At 37.0% G+C, this 22,528-nt stretch overlaps 1 protein-coding gene across 1 annotated transcript in view; it reads right to left on the bottom strand.

Moving 5' to 3' along the window:
* Positions 1 to 22,528, bottom strand: part of TBCK (TBC1 domain containing kinase) — a 94,657-nt gene that overhangs the window by 11,232 nt on the left and 60,897 nt on the right. The window contains exons 23-25 of the mRNA XM_039551640.1: positions 19,285 to 19,460; positions 5,913 to 6,088; positions 1,037 to 1,196 (exon numbers count right to left, since the gene is read on the bottom strand). Coding sequence (XP_039407574.1) covers positions 1,037 to 1,196; positions 5,913 to 6,088; positions 19,285 to 19,460 — 512 coding nt within the window. The remainder of the gene's footprint in view (positions 1 to 1,036; positions 1,197 to 5,912; positions 6,089 to 19,284; positions 19,461 to 22,528) is intronic.

The raw sequence follows: 22,528 nt of genomic DNA, 5'->3' as shown, positions 1-22,528 counted from the left end.
AAACCTAGATATTCACTACTGAAACTATGTGAGAGATGGTTTATAGCCTCTTTCATGCCATCTCTGTTACTATTTAAGAAACCTGATACATACCACAAGTTAATTTTCTAAATGATGAAATGCAGTTTAATTAAAGGGATTTCTCCCTCTACTTACAACTCCCTATAGCTATTAAAATCAACATCATGTGTTGTGCTGATGCTGCTGCTGTTCCTGACATGAAGACCTTTTAATGATTCACAGCCCTCCTTGTCATACCAGGGTTACAGTTCAGGTCCTTTGTGTAAACAGGCTTAAGAAATGGGTGAACCAAAGGTAAACCATAATTAAGAGTGTGTCTGGGGAAAAAAAAAAAAAAAGATAGCTTTCCTTCATCTGAGAGAAGTATAGTGAAAGAAATACTTGTGTACTTTTAGTTGTTATTCTGGAGGTTCTCAACACCATCAAATATTTAATTATAGAAAAGAATAGGAAGTTTGAATATTCTCTGTCCCTAGCTAAGGCACTAACAATAAATACATCATACAAAAGTTACCAGTTAGGATCATTCTCCTCTTCTCTAAGCACAACTGCAGGAACAAGTGATTCTAAAAAATTGGGCAATACATTGTTTCTTACTAGTAGGAATATGAATTATATCTTATTTCCTTTGTAGTTCATAACGTAACTGTCCCCATCCAACTTACCTTATGTGTCCTTCCTAACACCACAAAAAGTAAATGCAACCCAATTTTGAACATTATGCACATTAGAAGTGCCAATGTCACTTCTCTGACATGCCAAAAAAAAAGATTTTAAAGCTGAAGAAGATAATGTCAAGCAATTTCATTTCAAAACATCAGCCTTCTCAGTTGTGGACCATTTGAAGGGAAATGTCTTTGTCTAGAAGCAGAAAAAACATTACCCCAGGTCCTGTCATCATACACAAAATTCTAACCTAAATTTTCCAGACGCTAGCATTTATTTTACTACTGCCAGTATGCATGCTATTGCTTATCTCTAAGGATAAAAATATACATTTTAGCAATACACTTACAGCAGTTGTGTTCTTCACTGCATTTCCTACAATTACCACAACTCTTCCTTTAAAGCTCTGGAGTGTGGCAGTTGCTGGGCACTGGATGAGATCCCCTTCTGCAGTAAATGCTGATGCAAAAGCGACATTGATGCTGCCAGAAATGTGGCCACGGTTAAAGCTTTGGAAGGTCAGTTAAGGAGGTCTGAAATGCAGAGAAACCTGTGGTACATGAACAACTGTAGGATGAACCTGCTCTTCATCCTGGCTGTCATGATACAACACCATTGGTCTTTTGTGATAGAATATTTCGACAAACCTCATTTACTGTTTACTCATATGGAGAAAAACCTTCATAGGAAAATTACATAGGAAAGAAAGCACATAATGAAGAACTGGTTGGTTCTAAAAGGACACAACATAGCACAGCACGACAAAAAATGGTCTGCTAAATTAAATACTTAGTGCTAAAGAGCCAATATCCCCAGTATACCTAAATTTGTGGATTTCACTTCAACTCTAGTCTGCTAACAGGAGCCAAATACCAATAAGCAGTTGGAGCACCTGTTCTAGAGGCATTTTATGCAAAAGGAATGAGGTACTTAAAATGAGAACCAAAACTAAACAGGGATTATTGGGAAATGTCCTCAAACTTCCTATCGACCCCCACATGTCCTCCACAACTTTGATCCAAATTGAAATTCGAATGTATATGACCTCAGATTCCCAGACAATGAGCACCATGTATATTATCTGAGTTCCACTAACAGCAAGTGTATAATGGGTATTGAAAAGAAAACAACTCTGAGACATCATAGTTAGCTGTCCTTCAGTTTCAGAGGATGATCACTCAATGGGATTTTATAAACAAATACTGAATGTGAAAGTCTCTTAAATAAAAATTAAGTTGGACTACTACTACCTAGCTTTTTATGGATTTGAAAATCCACCATGACCTTGACAAAACTCTGAATTACTTTCATAGACTGAACACACATGCCTGGAATATTCCCCTTCCCCAGCTATAAGCAAAAACAGCTTTGAAGAGATGGGAAACAGCAAAGTTCTGCAAAAATATACACAATGTCAAATATTGAGACTAGTCACTCTATTCCTGTTCTTGCAGAAAGCCAGTTAAATTTATAATTAAATCCCAGAATCCTATTAAATAAAGGAGCTGCCTTAAATGGAGGTAAGATTTAACTGACTTAGCTTAATATTAGCATTCGTTTCTCATTATTTATGTAACAATTTTAGTTTTATGATCATCACTGTTATAGTGTGGGAAAAACATGGCTATATAAAAACATTGGAAAGAACAAAAGATGATCATGTATCATTAATTAATGTTGTCAGTTTATTTCTATTTTGAATGGGAAAATTATATCCCTCCTTCACTCATCTGTGCCAATCCCCTTTCCCCAACCCCATTTATAACCACGTAACTCCCACTGCTATTGATCAGGTTCTGAAATGATCATCACTTAGACAGAAAATAACTTTGGACAAATTTAGTTACTTAAACTACTGAGTACACTTAGCTGCTCAGAGAAACATGACCTAGTCTTTAAAAAAAGTTCTAATTGCTAAGACAATTAACAAAAAGGCCAAGATTTTGTGCTACAGACTGAGACACCGTAAGTATGCAGCCATAAGTTTCAAAACATGAATGAAAGGCTGCCAATATATCTGCTAACGTGCTTAATGAAATAAGCCTTAGAAGAATTGCTGGCCAACTGAAACAGTGCTTTGTGTATAATAGCTTTTCATTAGAAAGCCTTCTGTTACAAAGCTGTCTACTGGGAAAGAGGGCTGGTAGCTCTTGGCCTTGCAACGTGAGATTCATTACAAAGCAATCCCTCAGCTTTCATGTGGGTCCTATTATGAAATATGAAGCATGTTTGATACTTGTTGGAAATCCTCTCATGCTTTTCTCAAAGCACTCAGAAAACAAAGTAAAAGTGAAGTTTAGCATGACAGGCATATATGGTGAAAAAGACTAAAACCAAAATATACTAAATGATATTTTTGAAACACCTCACAGTGGTCTGTCACATTTTAAAATACACACCACAGAAACATACAGACAGTCTGATCCTATCCTAGTTTGTCGAAATTTTGTGACAAACACAAAGCCTGTTTCCTTATTGCGAGAATGAACAGGACACTGAATGTGGTATTCTTATGGTGTCCCACGTATATTCACAACTCCTGACAGTTTAACAGCTCTCTGCATACCAGGTATTTTCTTCTGCAACTGACATACAAACCAATACACTCAAGGGCAATTTTACTACCTACCAGGCTGCCTTTTTATTTATACTTCCTACCTCTTAATACTAGATGGATGCTAGGATTTCAGTGCACCCCTTATTTAAAGGGCAGGACATTTTAGTCTACCATAAACTTCAAACATACTAAAACATCATCAGAAGTGACTACAGTGCACTATTGAAGCTAATGGAGATTTCCTCTCTCCATGATGGCTCCTCATTCAAGAGACAGAAATAAAAAGTGTGATTAAGAAATTCATACTACGAGAAACAGCCTCATAAACCCACTTAATTCACAGAAGTCAAACAATTTTGAAATAATTGAAATTTTGAATCTAGTCTGCTAGAGTAGAATAGGATCAATATAACAGTAGAGTAGAACCTATTATCAAGGTAGTAGAAAAGCTATAGAAACATTAAAGCAAACACCTTGCCTTTCATCCTGATTACAGGATGATTAATGAATTTATAAATAAATCCATTACCCTATACAGATAATAGCCTTTCAGTGCAATGATTGTAGTCTAGGCATTTTATATTACTTGCCTTCCTCCTGCTCTCTCCTTGGTGATTTCTAGGAAGTAACTTTAGTAAGACAATGATGCATGTAGAAATAGAAACATAATTTAACTTGGTAGTATCAAAGCTTTCTATGCAGTAACAATAACCTCTCATAGCTTTTACTTCCAGAGACTTCTCTTTTAAATTGGAGTCTGAAAGTATTCTCTCTTGATGAAGAAATTATCTCTCAACAAATAACCTGCATTTTTACTGTTATCTGAATAACAAGGACCTCATTTTCAACAATCTAGATCCAAGAGTAAAGAAAACACTGAAGACCAGAAAATGAGTCAAACTATCCAGACACACAAATATCTACTAAATTAGAATCCTTAACTTATACATGAAAATAATACATCCAACTGAAAGAAAAATTACCTTTTTTGTACTCCTTTGGCCATTCTGTTTTATCAACAGCAGATCACATTAAAGGTTCCAGTTTGGCATACAAGAAAAGAATAATTTCTTGAAAATAACTGTTTTAATTCAGAATATTAGGAAATTCCATTTACTATGTAAACAATAAATTTACCTTTATATAGTAGAAAGAATATTACTTTTTTACATCACCATACTTTGTCATAAACATTGATAAAAAATGAATAGAAAAAAATGTTAGTGGAGGTGCTTCTCTGCATATACAATTACTTTTAAAGTGGCATTTTAACAAACTAGGTGAAAAAAAAGAGATTTAAATATTATTTAAATTTTTACTACATATTTTAGCCCAAATACTGGCATTGATCCATCATTCACTTCTTGGTCTAGAAACTGCACTCTTCTAATACACATACAATATGGGAAATGTCCTCATGGTGCGTTTGTTAGACGCTGGAAGATCTCTTTTCATGGTAAAACTGTCAGGAGCTTGCTGAATCCCCATCATTGGAGACCTTTAAGAACAAGTCAGACATTGGTAAAAGGAACGATTTTCCTTTCTCAAAGTATAAGGTGGACTAAAACTCATAGAATCATGGATTTTTTAAGGTCAGAAAAGAGTCTAAGATCACCAAGTTCAACCATCAACCCAGCCACCACCATGGCAGTGTAGAGAGTGATAAGGTCCCTACTTGAGTCTCCTTTTCTCCAGGCTAAACTCTGAATCTTCTGTTATTTTTGTACTGAGTATTGTTAGCCCAGTAGGAATTATCACTTCTGACACAGCAAGCTAAGAGTAGACTACAAAAAACCCCCAAACAATCTACATCAGCTTTGCTATTATGAAATGAGCAATGCTTAACAAAAGTGATACAAACCAATAACAAGTATATTCCAAAATACTCAGTACAATGTTTAGAGATACCTCTAATAATGTCTTACCATTATTTATGCTTTTAAATGGATGTTGACCAAGACGTGTGCTCCTGGAGGACCACCCCTTCCAAAATGCAAACAATCCCTGTCCTGTAACTACACTACTTCATAAAAAACCAAGTCCAAACAATTAAAAAAATACTACACATGCAAAGAACTGTGTACTTGAGAAGGAACACATGAGTAAGGTGTAGACAGGGTAGTGACTCTGGTAAAAATATAGCTCCAAAACACCTTTAAGTCTTTTCTGATTATCAGTCACTAGAGGACTTAAGTTAGGGTGGCCACGTGGTTGCACTACCTGACATAGCTAAAAGACACTCAATAGGAATCAATTTTCCACTGAGGGCCTGGCAAAGCACATGAGCTATCAAATCTTCTCTATCTCCCTTCCATTTAATTGGAGAGTCTCACACCTTTCCAAAATATTGGTCATATTGAACAGGGAAGGTCTGCTGATAACACCCGTTATGAGGAAAAATGGAGCATTAAAGCACTTGTGCTACTGGTACAAAGTGATTTCACTAAACCCACAACTGAATATGGGAAGGCAAAAAAAAAAATACAACTGTCCTCTTCTCTGCAAACCAGGCCTCTCCATGCAAACCCCCTGGCCTTCAGTTCTTCCACCTCTACCAGATCCCTCTCTTTCCATTATGTACCATTCCAACATATCAGTCTGCAGACAATGAGGAAGTAATTGTCACAAGCAGGATTTAGCAAGGCCAGCACTCAGATTTGAAGGATACTCTTCGCTGTTACGGATGTCCACCACCAGCAGCTTTGGCTTGGTAGGCTTTGTTTTCTTTACAGGTGTTTTGGAATGACTAGGTCCTGTCAACTCACACAAGTCAATCAGATCTTCTGCTGAAATTCGTGGTGACACCTCTGCCTTCAGGTCATCCAACTTGATGGAGTCCCTAGACTTTAAAAGAAAAAAATTAATATTAGAGGTGAAAGAATTAGAGACATGGGGTTTTTTTAAACTTATTTTTATTTGACAAACTCAACGTGTAACGACCTAGTTAGACAGAAACACATCTTTTTCTTATAACTCTGAACTAGTCAGAGTTAAACTATCCATACAGAAAAGCTCCAGAGCAGTGCCAAATGCCTGACAGCTATAGCTCTATCTTCTGTTAAAAGTTGTTAAAATAGAAAAATAGAAAATAGAAAAATTGTTTGACAATCTGTGCAAATGATTTCAGTCTGTGATTTGTTAATGAATTACTCACTGTGGCTGATGGGCTCACAACATCCATAGAACATTTCTTAGCATCAGAAATTAAGTAAATTGGCTGGAAAACACTCTCTGGAAAGAGAAACTGAAAGGTCTCATGACTGGAGCAGAAAAGATGGTTAGCAACTGGCAACTTGCCACAGAAACTGCAGGGATGTCTCCGAAAGATACAGAGCTACCTGTTATTACCCCAGCCCAAAGACTAGGCACAAATCAGGACACCAGAAATATAAGATTTATATTATGTATAGAAATATACTATTTCTGTCTTCTAATCTGGAAAATTTGTCCTCAGTTTTGTGGGATGGGAAAATTTATAGATATATGAATACATATCAAATCAAGAAATATATTTTGGGGAATGCAACAGATTATGACACAGCACATACCACATCCCTGGTAGCACTCAAGCAACTAGCATGATAATACCTGAAATTATTTTTCGTAAGAGAACATTCATTGTGAATTATCTCAGAAGTATTCACAAATACTAGAATTTCTACACTCCAGATTCTTAGAGTATCACAGTAACAATTTTTCTGTTTCTAAAAAATATTCCACTTCTGTTATCTTGTTTTAGATTGCAGTAATCACACCAATACATTATTTGCTTATAGCCCCAGGATTCAAGGGAACAGGAGTAGCACTCTGAAGAAAATGGAGGCATTACTAACTGGTGTTAGTCCAACTGACTCTTGTTAGCCTAGCTTTTGTTTTGGTTTTTAACCATACTAGTTCCTCATTTAATCTGAGGACTATTCCAAATTTAGGGAATATGCTAGACAAAACAGAGAGACATGCACTTTTTTTTTTTGAGTTATGCCCCAGAAAAGGCTTCTTAAGACTTCCAGCACTTAGAAATACCTCTGCTGTAAAGCAAGTTATCCAAAAGCCTTCAAAATTACAAACAAAATCAGTAATTCTACTTCAGGGAATATTACCTCACCAAACTGCCTTTTCATTTTATATAATAATATTCAAAACAAAAGTAGTTACAAATTGCTAGTCTCAACACATCATTTCCTTCCAAGTTCAGAAAAATAGTCAAGACACTTCATAATCAGAAAAATGCATAATTTATGGATAATGTATTATTTATTTCAACAGAATAGTCAATACTCAAGAGAGACCTCTTTCCATAAAAAAACCAGCGTGACAGGGCACAGCCAACTCCCAGCTGAATAGCTGAATTTTCCCAGGAATCATCCAAGGAAATGAATTGTATTAAAGGGGAGAAGGAAGAAAAAAGTCAAACTCTTCTCACAAACTTCAGAACTTGCCAAACTAATTCAGCAGTCCCACGTCTAGGGAATTCACAGCAGACACATTTGCAAGACCCAAGAAAGGCAGTAATGCAGAAGGAATACTGATTACATAAATACACACTTGGCTGACACGGCTTAATTTGCCTGATGACAAACTGGCAGACATCACTACGCTCTCCTCAGACATCAGCTTCTGCCTCAGGAGCATGTTTAAGGAGCAACACCAAGGAGGGAAGGGAGGCAAGTCTGCTGCAAAGAGTTCAGTCCTTGAAGCAGGTTCACATGATTACCGGTAACAATAAACACTTGGGTAGCAAAGTCACTGAACCTGGCTGAGATGACCTGAATTAAGTCTTCTGGAGAAACTTTTACATTATGTTGGACTCTAATTATAAAACCACTTCCTACTTTTATTTGTGCAACTCTTGTCCATTCAGTTGATGGGATGAATGCCTCAGGGAAGAATGAAACCTTAAGAAGAAAGCATGAAGTCTACAGAGGAAAACAAACCAACCAAAATTCACTTAATCAGATACAAAAACATTTGCTCTTCATCTAAAAGTATAAAGCCATACAAAGTGTTTTACAGGTACACACTATCTGTCCTGCTAATAGGTTTTAATAACCAGGACAAGCATTCTTTCTCTTTAACTGGGTTGAAAATAAGGAGAAACACATTCAGCTGTGAATTTTACAACCATCTTTGCCTTGACCTACTATGTCCAGACCTGCCTTAATGATAGGTTCAGAGATATGACATCTCTATATAGGCTTTGAACAAAACTGAAGCTTCTCAACAGACTTGCTGGAAATAGAATTGCTGAATCAATTATTTCTCTAACAGCTATTTTATCATACTAATTTATTTCCTTCAAATTGCAAAGTGAAATATATGCATGCACTTGTAATATAATCTTTGTCAATTACATTAAAAAAATTCCTATATCTGCTGTATTTGGTAACAACTATATTTCATCTCAGGCATTTCCTCACAGGAATTTTCTAATGAACTGTCAGTCAGCAAAAGCTAAGGATGGCTAACATCAAGCTGTCAATTCTTCTACCCTGTCCTCACGCCTCCTCTGCATAACCACCATCCTGAGACACATACTTGGAAACTGCAAGAAACTACTACAGAAACTGGACTTGAGTTTAATCAGCTCTTCAGGCTGTCACAGCCACTGAACACACAAATCTTGCAGATTCTTCTGAACCTTTAACACATTTCCTACTCCTCTACACAACAGTGCTCCAGCTGTTGTCCATCACTTCAGTGCCTACTCCCTTTGCCTCAGCATGGGCAAATAAGAAGAGATGTACAAGAGGCAGGCTGACATTTCAGACAGGAGTCTTCACATTTTTCAGGACTATTTGCTTCAATTCCCTGTTTAGGCTTTACTATGTCATTGCGGGCATTGCTTTCCAGCTGTGAAGAACCAGAAAGAAAAGCAGGTGAAGGACGGAAGATGGTCCACTTTAAACCAAATCCTTTAAGTTAGGTTAGCTGCACTCAGAAAAAGTTTATGGCACTGACAGTGTCTTAGTAATGATTTACAAATATCCAACAAATTGTGAACAGGCTGTAGCATGTAAATGAGGTTTTGATTTCAGCTACATTAAGTTGCAGGTAGGCACATCTCAGGACAGCTACTTACAACATCTTGTTGAATTTATAATTTGTAATTTTTTTTTGTTTTAAACAATGAAGGGAGCATAATGATTCTCTCACAACCCAAAATTCCCATGATAGTAATACTCTATAGGGAGTACAAACAGGACAAATAAAAAAGAAAAAGCCAGGATAACCACCGGGAAAAGCTTAAAAAAACCTTAAAAGCTTTTCACATATATAAAATGCTTGTTTCTTCCTTTCAGTCCTCTTCCTGCTGTGATCTATTTACTCTTTTCCAAGGCAGACATGGCACATACTTTCTAAAAAAACCTCCACTCTTTCTTAAAAAAGGCAAAAGCTCTACTTAAAGCACAGTACCAGAAGGTAGTTAAAAGTCCAGTTACAAACTTGTGTTTTAGAGATTGTGTAAGAAACTGTATACTGACAACAATACTGAAATTGAGTACTGCTCATATACAGAGCATACCCATATACTTGCTGTCATTATTTAGGAAACATTAAAATTATCAGAAAGACACTCCCATTTTCACACATCCATGTACACACAAGTCTACGTGTGCTAAGATACTGAGCTTACTACTTAAGTCGCTTTATCTGTTTTCCTGCAAAGAGAAACTTATTTTAGCATATTCTAACTACAAACATGAATCTTGCTTTAGACTACTCAGCTATAAGAAACTGTTTGTCAGGGAAGACTGCTTAATCAGCAGGATGGCAATAGCAAGAAGAGTACTTAAGCTGAAGTCTGAGGTCTCCTTGCTGCCCAGAAGTTTCTCTGACAACACCCTACATTCTTTACTTTCAAAGTACTTATTCTTCTCACCCCATTAATTTTCAATTAGGCCTGAGATTTGCTAATCCATATGCACTTACTACTCTTAATAAGAAGAAATAGGCATTGAGAATTTAATTTTTTTTTAAATATTGGCAATTAAAGCTGCTTAACCATTCTCAATTTGGAAGTCGAGTTTCAGAAAGATTAAAGCACTCCAGAACATGAGACTGGTACAATCACAGCTCTTCTCTCTTTTCCCACTAGCCTGTAATCTCTTACAGGCATTTCATCATGGCTTTTAAATGAAGATACACACTTCTTTTTTTGAGAAAATAGCCAAGTATCTTTAGTTCTGCTGGACCTGAATTTAACAGTCCCATCTGATAAACACAGAAGCTATAAAGGAACTTTCTATCCATGGAAAGGACAGCTTTATCTGAGTAGATCCAGGCTTTCTCCCCTTTGTCTTTGAAGCTGGCAAAACTTAGTGCAGCTTATTTAATATACTAGGAACTTCAGCCTGTATAATTAAAAGTATCAGTTTATACTTTAATTTAATTATACTTCAGTCAGTATAATTAGAATCTGGGGTTCAAGTAAAATACTCTACTAAAAATATCAAGGTCCTTCATGAAGAAACATGTTTTCTGAAAGATGTCATTCCATAATTTTTGAATATATTTCTGAAATCAGTGTATATTCATGTACATAGAATAAAGCTACAAAAACATATTTTAAAAAGCTTATAAAATAATGGTTTAAGCCCTCCAGTCGCCATCCCCACTATTTTTTATGACAATTACTAGCAAAGGGTCATACTAAAAGGCTTCAGTGTTTTTTGATGTTCAATTGCAACTGTTTATAAAGGAGGAACAGCCAAAATTCCAGATTTTAGGAACTCTTTCCTACAATTTTTCAGCACTTGAGAGCCAGTGTTCTCTACGCAACCTCTCTAGCAAACTGATTCTTACACTTCAGATTCAGTCCTCTGTAGCCATCATATTCTGCTTCTCAGATTACCTAGTCAAGACACTGGTGTTTACCTTCTCTATGCTCCCTCTCCCTCATTTTGTTTTGCAAGCTGTACTCTTCCACCTCCTCCACCATCCTGGCTCCCCCACAAAGCTCCCTGTTCCAGAACTCACACCTTGGGAAGCGCAAACAGCAACGTCCAGCCAACTGTCAATCATAAACATCCTCCAAATGTCTGCACACAACTTTGTAGGCAGTCTACAAAAAACGTGAGTGAGCTCTGCTTGCCAAACCAGCTCATTATTAAGGAAACCTCTCTAAATGGAGTAACATAATTGAGTGAATAAACTGAGTCAGCAGGGCTAAAAGTCAAGATATTCCCTTGCATCCAGCAGGGCAGACATGCTGCAAACTCTCAGTTATTGCCCCTGACATGATAAAAAAGGTAAAAGCTGCTCACCACTGCATGGAACCATTTCAAAACACAAAGCTGAGACATTATCCAGTCATGCCTGAGAATACTCACAGGATACCTTAATGTGCAATAAAACTTGAAGTAAAAGCAGGAGCAAGAATGATCTTGCCAGCCTTGAACACTTTCCATCAGTGCCTCTTTTTTCCCCTCTTGATAGATGTTCTGTCCTTGAAAAGAAACTGCATTCCTTTGATTTGAGAAAAATTATTACAGAATCTTTAGGAAACAGTCAGAGATTCCCCTGTCTTGTTTAAAAACAAAACCAACCAGAATTTAGTATCACATCTCAATGCAAACTGCAACTGTTACAGGAATTTTCTTCATAATGTGATCATGTATGGTCAGAGACCTTGGATTTAGACAGTCTACCTTTTTTCATCTGTAGTTGCTATTTATTCACCTTCCTGTTTTCTGAACTGGCATTAACAGTGGCAGCTCTAGGACATTTTCAGTTATTTACCACTCTGAAGCCTGTCAAAACATACTGTTCAGGCTCTCCCCTAACTGGCGACTATTAAGATGAGTGCTGAATTTGAGTAACTGACAAGAAGTTTGAGAATATGGTCAGCCCGACAGTTACCCTGGAAGCTGAATGTGCTTTTCACATAAATCTCTTTGGATTTCTGCACCATTCCACCCATTTTAGAGACTTGGGCCCAAGCTTTGTTGAGCTATATGAAACTCATCATCAACATTTACTCCCATCAGCCTAAAATGTATTCATTCACATTTGCAGGATGGGCTCCATGACTAAATTTTGGTGCAGGCTCAACTTTGGAACCAGTATGGATTCTTTCTTCTAGTTATGCTGTTACACACATTTGATAATCAGATTTTCCACTCCTAATAATGTCAGATGAGAAAATATATATACATAGCTGTAACACTTTTACTAATAGATTAAGATGGTGTTGACACAATGACACAGGCCAATTTGTATGACACAGACAATTTGTATGAGGCTATGAACTGCAAGAAGACAGTGACAGCATCAGGCAAGAGAGCTGCATCCAGAAAGTCTTTTCTATCCTCCAACTGCACTTCCTAATAAAGTTAGATCATAATGACACTGCATCCTGACTCAACTGAGAAAACATACAGCACCTAGCCTGGCCTGAGGTGCACTAAGAAAGGAATGTGAGGAATCCTAAATTCAAGACTAGCCTAAGGCAGGCTCCTATAGAGCCGTATGTTGAGAAGAAGAATAGGGTAGGACAGAAGACTGAGGAGTAGAGGGAAAAGGCACCTTAGGCTGACATAACACACCCCCTCCCTATGTCATGGAAACTCTCTTAATGGCACAGTTACACAGCACTGTGCTCGAAGACCTAACTTTCACAGCAGCAGTATATGGCACACACAGGAGTTGCTGCAAGCTGGAATTAGAGTTGCTGTGACTGGTAGGTAGCTACAGCTGTGCACCTGAGCATGTTGGTGTGTGAGACAATCACTAAGCTCCTCCAAAACTTACAAAATGTCTCCCAAACTCCATTGCTTCTAATGCTACAAGCACATGAAAAAATGTAACACCAAGTGGATAATTTCTCTCTGCAGTATCTAATTGTGCTCATCAGAAGCTGAATGAAGCATTACGCTATTTAAATCCGTGCTGGTCCTAAAGTGTATTGTAGCACAGTCAGTGGGTTATTTTGACTGTTACTTCTCTTGTAAAGTAAATTCACATAAACACTGCACTGCTCTTTCATTTTCCCTTTTTTAGATGTAGGCCACTATTTTTTAAAATAAAATATGGATTATTTAACAAGGTATGAAATAAAATTTTCACTCAGGAAACTTTAGTTTGGCTTTGGTTGCCAAAAATACTTATTTCCACTGTAGACCTCCCTCTCAAAGATGAAATGAGTCAGTCATAAAATACATGAAAACAAACAAAATAACAATTGTGTCTTCAGTCAGCCAGCCAGCCTGCAAATCAGGACCACTAGAGCCTGAAAAATTACTCAAACATGGAGGTGTGTAATTATTTACTAATATTTTCCATGCATTGGAAGTGCCACCATTCTGCATTTTAATATTCTGGTAATTTTCTTTGGCAAGGACAGACATCAGGCCATGCTACCACAGGCATTCAGACAATGTCTTCTCACAGGATACACTCCACAGGGGCTAAGACTGGACATAGAAAGGAAAAACAGAGTTACCTTAAGTCCAAACTATTTAATAGCTGCAGCAAACTTCAGTGCACTATTCTGCTCTTTTTACTACTTTATTGTGGATCCAACCTCGGTCTTGTTAACAGCTCATTCATCAATAAGTTCCACACGTCAAAGAGTGGTGAAGATAGCTGCCATATTCCTTATAGTCCCACACAGTGGCTACTACTTATGATTTTTAAAGTAAATTTCTTTCTCCAATAGTATGACAAAACTTGAAAAAAACCAAAGAGGAAGAAAAAAGGAACTCCTAATATTTAATTGATCAAAGGCTATCAAACCTAGAATCTGATTTTAAAACAATTTCCAAATTGGGAAAAAAAAAATTAAAAATAACATTCTACAAGATGCAGAGAGAGAGAACCGGCTAGATTTTTAAAAATAATTAATTTTACTGGTACAATTACCCTTTCCCCCTCTGTACATTTGTTAATCAGTCACGGAATCCCAATTGTGGAAGGTCTAAAAGGTCAAATACACCCATCTTTCAACTTCAAAGTGGGTATAATTGCCAAGGCTTGTGAGGAAGGACTAGTGGACAATCAATGAATCCAGAACCTGAGCCTAAGGCTGCAGCAGAGAGTGCTCTGGCTGCTCCAAATGCCCCATTTACATTCAAAGCAGATAAACACATCCTAGGGAGACCTGAAAACCAAGTCTGTGCAAAACAAGCTTACAGTCCTTAAACACGATCTAGAGTGTCTCACAAACTATTTCTGTCTCATATAAATAATATTTAGATCATTACAAACATACTCCTTTAATTCTGTCTCAACTAAGCAGTACACTGGTTTCAATGAGTTTACATTCAATTAAAGTAATTGCAATTTGTATCACAACTTAAAAAAAACCAGCCACAGCATTCATTAGAGACTTTAACATTTAGCATCAGTTATTTCCTGAGCCTTATACTTTGTATTTTATCCACTCTGGCAATTTATTTAATGTCTCATCTTCTACCAGAAAAAGTCCCAAAACTATAGAAAATACATAGAGATTTTTAAGACCAGTCAGAGTGAAAAAAGTGCTAAATAAGGCTTCCTTCAGGTAACTTAATCTGCAGAACCAAAGTACTGGAAGCAGAAGTTTCCCTACACTCCCCACTTCCTGGTAGCTGGCTGCCTGGCTTATAAGTACCGAAAGAATTTTAAAAAGCTAACCAATAAACAGAGAAAGATGTTAAGTTTGCAACAATTCCTAAAATACTTGCCAGAATGTGATGGGCTTATGACATGCCTAATTAAACAGGGATTTGTTTATTCACTCACAAGAGAGGGACATAAAAAGCGCATTTTAATCAACTCATCTAAAAAATGACAAATAACCCCAACTTCTCACTCAAGTTGTTGGCAGCTACAACCAGAAAAACAGAAGCATCAAAGGCAAATGTGAAATAAATTAGAAGCATTAACTGAGATCCTGATCAGTTAATGCTTTGCACAATTTGAACTAAAGACAAATTTGAGTAACAGCTTTCTGTTGAATATAAGAACAATGGAAGAGGAAAACAAAATCAAGTTCCATACAAAAACAGAAGACAAAAGAAACCTGAAATGGGTCAAGGCAGTCAGAAGACCCTTTAGGCAGAATATAAGTAACAGCCATTATGAACAGCATGAACATCATACAGATATTTCTTAGCTTGTACACTGAAACAGAAGTGTTGGTATACACTACTGACCATGTTTCTTTTTGAAGAATAAATGGATTTACACATCAGTTATTTAATGGCTTAACATAAACCTAGCTAATACATTTCATATGGACAAATACTTCCTAGGTGCACACAGGAACTCAGAAGCCAGTGCTGCTGTACAACAAATAGGCCTGAATTCCCATCTGTAGGAAGTCTATCACGCAAGCTCTCCCTAATTACTGGCAAAGGAAAGTTATTATTGGGAAACTTTGCTCATACTACTTCTGGTAAAACCATGTTTTTCATATTTGTGTTGTTCAAGCCATTAAGACATCTTGCTGCTTAGGTATTTCTACTGCTTCATCAAAAACTAAAAGCTGAACCGGACGGTTGGCATTTAAATCAGTGCAAGGATCAATAATCATCTGGTAAACATTTCTCCAGTTGAATGCTTTCATTCCTCAACATCTGTCAGGAACTCCCACCCTTGAAAAGAGAACTGTGAGTAGAAGAACAAGGCAAAGCTGCAACTGTATCAGTCTCTGCATTTCTGTGAGTTCACAGGAGCAGATAGAGAAGCTGCAACATTTTCTCCTTTTTATTTAGAATTATGAAAGTAGCTGGAGAGAGTGTATGTCTACCATATCTATAATAATGGAGACACAAGTATAGCAGACAATTTTTATATTACAGCGTTATTTGTCTCTGTGACTCCTGGACATTCAGGAAAAATACTTTGGGAGTTTCCAGGGTATGAAAGTAAGTTTCAGGAAGAGTAAGAACAAAAAAAAATCATCCATGTACTGGTAAAGAAAAGTTACAGACACAAGACTGAGTAGATTGTAGTGTAAATGAAGTAGTGAATTTAAAGGTTTTCTTCTGTTGTCATTTTTGACATTTTATCTTTCTCAAATAAACATGCAAACTCACTTAAGATGCACATTCATTTTCTCTGAAACTATTTCCTCCTTGAGATTTTATCTCAGTAGAAATATGCTTTCTAGCTGAAAGAGTACAAGATTAAGCAACACACATGTCCAGGAGGAAAAAAGAGTGCACCCAAGACTATTTATGAAGTTGCAAATAGATGTCACTAAAATAAAAACTAAGCAATGCTACTGATAGAAAAGAGTCAAAACAGTTTTGTTTTACTGACTGCTGGTTTAGGGAGAAAAATGCACACCCAGAGGGGAAATACTTCTTCTGTTATTATTAACCAAAGCACAGTAACATGCAGATACACACAAATACTTGAGTAGCCAATAAAAAGCACTTAAGAAACAAACTGAAGCAGCGTAAAAAGAAAACACATATATAGAGGTAAGAGACAGCTAGTGTTTACAATTAAAAATACTGAACATTTAATGTTTCAAGAAGTCATAAATTACCTTCAGAAGCAAACCCATAACTTTCTTCACAAAGGAATTGTTTCATACCCTACCCACTTTAAAATACAGAGGTGACCCACAAATATAAAACTGGAGATAGAAATGTAGTGCAAAGTACTCGTCCAAAGAATGACCAACTAAATAGGTAAGGAAACAGCAAAGTTATTTTTTTAACAGCTAAACTGAAGAGCAAGGACACAATGGTGTTTTAGAAAATCCATTTGAAGGGTACTGTGTGTACTAAAGATTGAACTCAGATTTCACTGCTTTCTAGTAGACAAAAAGTTTCCCCATGGCAGCAAACACCAGTAGAGGGCATGTCTGAAGAAAGAGATAGATACTTCCAGGATTAAGGTTAAAAATACCCCCAAACAAACACAAACCACACCACCTTTGCGTGTAAATAGTGTATTTCACCAATAATTTCAATTTTTTTTTTAATCAATATTGCTCTAATCCCTGAGAAGTGTCATTTTATGGAGACAAACATCCAAAAGTGCAGAACTGGTCACAAGTGAGATGTAGCTCATTATGGACTCATGTTATATGGGACTTTCCAAGTCCAAACTATGGTTCCTGACTGAATCATAACATACTTGACTGATATCTATCTGTCTCAAAATCTGACACACAAAAATACAGCACATGAAAGCAAACAACACATTTGCAGACTATAATTTAAGATATGAATAGTCTTTATTTTGTCCATGAGATTAGTTTCCTCTTTGCTCACACATTTCTGTATTGATCCCAGAATCTATACAGCTCTCTTTCATATGATGAGCTAAAAACCAAAATACAGCAGTAAGCAAAAGATCCAATATTCTTGTGCTTCAAAAGATATTAAGCTGTGCTTCAGCTGCACTGCAGTAAATGAAGAGGTCTTTCCTGTTAGGTAGACAGAACCAGAAATGAAAGAGAAGGCAACAGAAGTTCTAGTATTTATTTCTCTCCCCTTTAACATACCAAAAACATTTGCTTAGTTTCTTGGAAACTGTGGGACGGATGAGCCTAATTACTGACACTATAAACAAACACAACCTCTGGTATGCAAATAAAAACACTATCAGGAAAAAACCATCCAAAATATTTCTCAGGAAACGGAAGAATACTGAAAGAACCTTGCTCGATCTGAAATAAGGATTTTTATCTCTGTTACAAATACAAATATTTTTGTTATTTATTAGTTCAGTAGACTAGTGCTGCTTTCCCCCATCTCCCTCTTTGCTACAACCAAGTGCTTTGACTCTTGCTTGTACACATAAAGCCACAAGCAAATGCCTGGGAATTAGAAGACTTGGCTTTTTATTCTTTTGTCATAACATTCAGAAAAGCTAGCACATACACAAAATAATTTTCACTGTTAGCACTGTCAGGCATCTGACCAGACTGAATACTTTCCTTGAAAGTTTTCTTGACCTGATGGATCAAAGTCCTGGGCAACCCCATCTGAATTCAGTGTCATGTGTGTTTTCTACAGGAATTTGTACCAGATGACCTTAGGAGGACCTATCTGAATTACTCTTTGAAAGTGCAGCCCTTGGCTCCTTCAGAAAGCCTCTCTACATATCTCTCCAGCAGCAGAGCAGCAGTTATGATGGCTACAATTCCTGGATGACAACAACCAGTATTCCCCTGTAATTTCATTTTTCTTCTCCCTTGCCTTTCTACATCTACCTATTGTTTCTTAAATCCTGTAAGGTCTTTGAAGTTTCCTTTTGTTCTTCATTTCATGTCTACACTTGCAGTCCTGGATTTCTAGCTAAGGCTTCCAGAAATTAAAACAGAAATAAAATAAAAACTAAAATAAAAAACTAGAAAATGACTGAATATCAAGCTCCAGTTTAAGGACTAAAAAGTAAAGAGTCATTTGAGTGACAACAACTCCTCTTAGTTTCCTAGTAATTAGGAAAAACAAATGGAAAGACTAAAACCTAACAAAATTTGCCAAACAGATATAGCAGGTCTATATATACTTCCCCTATTATTGGAATGTGCTCATGAATGAAATGATTGTAGGAGAAGGTGGAAGGAAAAAAAACCCAGCAAAATAGAATTTAATTTTTAAGAGACTAACTAGATTTATACTACTGAGAGGAAGGAAAGGAATAATTTTAAATCACCAGTCTTCAGACAGTGCATCAGACAAGAGAAACAACCATTAGATTCTACTAGAGAGATAGAAGAAAAATCTTTTTAGTAAACTGAGTATCTATTTAATATAGATATTCTCTTAGTTATTAGTTACTTCTTGCCAAGATAAACACAGGCATAACTCACCTACTAAACTATCAGAATAACTTGTGGCATATCCTTTACCTCATATGCCAAGATAGAAAAAGCAGCCAGAGCTGCCTGCATCACTTTCCAGTTCCCTATTTCTCACTGGCAAACTGTTCTTTTTACTGCTTTTCTCCTACGATAAAGCCTGTTAGTAGTTCTGCAGGTGACCTGTGGACATTAGTTTGTTGTAGTAGCAGGACTGAAGGAGCAGGAGTTGGGAGAGACAGGAGAAACACGCAATCTGAACAATTCTCCCTGCTCCAGTTCCCAGGTTACTTACTAGGTCACTTCGAGGAGCCTCCTGGTAGTCTGCTGAGAAGCAGGACATGGAGCTTCTGGCGCCGTTGCTCTCAAGGGCTGGCCGCGGAGGCTGCGCATACTGCCTGTAGGTGGCACTCTTAGGAGTCCAGCGGAACAGGTTGATTGACTCGCGAACACAACGCTCAATATCGATCTCTGCAAGGGATTTAAAGGAGAAACAAGGAATGCAAGAGTGAAATATCAGTAAAGCCAAGTAACCCAGCTATGACATTGCTAAATATACACATATCCATCTATACCTTTGTCTGTCTCTCTGCGCCTTGCTCAAAGGCAATGTAGATTTCAAGAACATGTTCCCATTCAAAAAGAAAAGCACTCAATTTTTTTACTAAAAACTAGTAAAGACATTTTAAGAGCTAATTTTATCCCCAGTCATGTAGTGAAATCTGTTTAAGGGAAGTGTATCAGAACTTTAATCAATGCAAAGTCAGGACAGTAATTGAAGTCTAGTCATTGTAAGGCATCTTAAAGTCTTTACAAGTCAGACTACTGACTGTTCAGTGTAAGTTCATGCAGTTCATTGTAAGTAGATTTTCATACAGTGTACAGACATCAGGATTTTTTGGATCATCTGAGTGTCTTATTTGTCAGTTAAATCCTACTAAGAGCCAGAACCAAAAGCTGTCAGCTACTGAATTTCGAATGGCCTGCCATTTTGACAAAGCCACATGCTATCTGTTTGCTGGAAAACAGGAGTTTTCAACATTAATTTGTGCTTGATGGCAAACATAATGGATTATTTTAGAGATTTTAGAGAATTTTTTAAACAAACAAGCAAACAAACAATACAGTCCAAAACCCAACCAGTCATCCCAATGAAACATCCTGGCTGAAAGAGTGAAGTGCCATAGTGATAATATGTTACTCAGCTTGTAAGGAAAGCTGACACGTATCACATGGGAAGCATCCTGAAATAAGATGTGGTCAACTAAAAAGTATGAAAGTACAATGAAATACATATGTAAAAGGAAAAAGGTGTATTTTTCACAACACTAAGCATCCTGCATCTATATTCTAACAAGATATAACATAAAAGCCATTTACTCTTTTATCACTATAAAAGGACTGGTTAACTTTGCACATCCTGTATCTGGTCTCAAGAAGAGAAAAACGATCCTAACTTGCATTTTAAGACAAAACTGGTATAGTGTGACAGACAAACAGCAGGGATATCATCACTTCTTGTGTCTGTCCCAAGATCTTGTATGATTCATTACAACAGTCACAATTTCGATTAAAGCATCAGCTTCTATGAAGAAAACAGAGGCATTGTAGCCAGGCTTTATTTGTATATCTCAAACAGATTTGATGCACTGCCACCAGTCACTCATTGCCATCAGCAGATTTGATGCCTTGCCATCAGTCTGGGAGCTACTTCAGAAACCTCAGTCATTAGCAGGGTGGTGAGCAGAAGCTGAAATTGAAGCTTGGGGCAGAATAATCTAGTTGGATGAGATTGACTTTGTTTAAAATCTGAAAGATGTGATCTATTACTCTCCCATTCAAAAAGCTGTCCATATTCAGGTAGGATACAATCTGCAGCAGATGCCTTAATTCCGTTGATGACAGCATGCTTACGTGCTATCTTGCTTCTAAAAGTCTGAAAAGTCTGAGAGTAAAGCTGTGGCTTACCCAGTTTTAATTCTAGCTCTAAAAACCTTTTTGTGGATGTGTGAAAGTAAACCACAATTCTTCTTGACAGTATCAGGTTCCCTAGCTACTTGGGATAATAGATGCCAAAGATAAATGGAGTATGTGATGTCTCAACAGTAGCTAACAATTTTTCATTTTGACTATACTGTAATAGAAGGCTGTTACTTAGCATCATTCCCAAAGAAAATCCACACAACTGGAGAATTTTACACAATTTCTAAATTCAGGTAAAGGGAGGAGATGCCTTTAACTGGTTATTATTCCTAAAGCTCCAAAACCACCCTAAAGCACTATCATTACAGTAGCACTTTTTTCTACATTCCTGAAAACTCACTGTCTTTATAAAAAGTTGAAATTTTCAGTTCAAGACTGTAATGTATTTATAGCAGGGCTGTGGTTTCTTTTTTTGTTTTGTTTTTGTTTTTCTTTTGTAAAGAGACTGCTGTAATTGAGTTATAAGCCCCATTTCCTGAGATTCTTAGCTAAGGAAACATTAGCAGTACTTCTGTAATAAAGGATATGAATGCAGAATTTAGCCAGCAAAAAAAATATATCTGAACACCAACAATTAATAGCATGAGAAACATTTGGCTGTGAGAGGGCATAATAGCCTGCATATATCTGAAATTGAAAACAGAGAATGGGGGGATGGAATAGGAACTCTGTTTGCAGTAAAGCTACAGAAAAGCTAAAAGCAGAAATCAAGACTGACAGTGTTAAACACAGAAAAGGGTCAAAATATTTTTCTTAGAAACAAGCTCTGTAATTCCAAAAGGAATCCATTTTAGAGAAGTGGAAAATAGGCTTGGGCACTGGAACAGGCTTCCCAGGGAAGTGGTCAGAACACCAAAGTTGACAGAGTCCAAGAAGCTTTTGGACAACTCTCAGGCACATGGTGTGACTCTCGGGGTGTCCTGTGCAGGGCCAGGAGCTGGACTCAATGATCCTTGGCCCCTTCCAACTCAGTTTATTGTGTGTGTGTGTGTGTGTGTGCAAAAACAACAACCAGTTCTCACAAATCAGGATGCTAGTAAAAAATGTAGGAGTCTGTTTTTCTGCGATTTTGGAATGCTTGGTTTTTCACTTCTACAAGCAGCATTTCAGGAGGACAGCAAGCATGGCTGAAAATGAAACTCCACAGATCAAGAGCGAATTAAGCCATCTAAAGCCTAAAACAAATTTACAGTCTGTCAATTAATTGATCTGCTTCTCAATAATGCAAAATAAAAACTACAACAAGGCAATTGGGGTTTCCACAAGTAACAATAAAAAAACCCCACAACCACAAAATGCCCCCCAAACCATGTGCAAACCATAGGCACATGCATGCATATAATATGAGAACAGTCAACATCTAGCACCCACAAGGGAGACAAGACTATGGGTGGTAAAAGAATTTACTCAAAGAATTTACTCACATTCTTTTTTAAAAAACAATTACTTTCAGGATACTGGAGTTTAAGACCACATTAAACTGGTATAAATATTTACAGAATATTTTTTAGCCACATTGCATGAACAGGCTCCACACTTGGGTAACCTTCAAGCCT

Source organism: Corvus cornix, chromosome 4 (assembly GCF_000738735.6).
Source record: "Corvus cornix cornix isolate S_Up_H32 chromosome 4, ASM73873v5, whole genome shotgun sequence".
Classification (NCBI taxonomy): Eukaryota; Metazoa; Chordata; class Aves; order Passeriformes; family Corvidae; genus Corvus; species Corvus cornix.
This window is presented reverse-complemented; position numbering and strand designations above follow the sequence as displayed.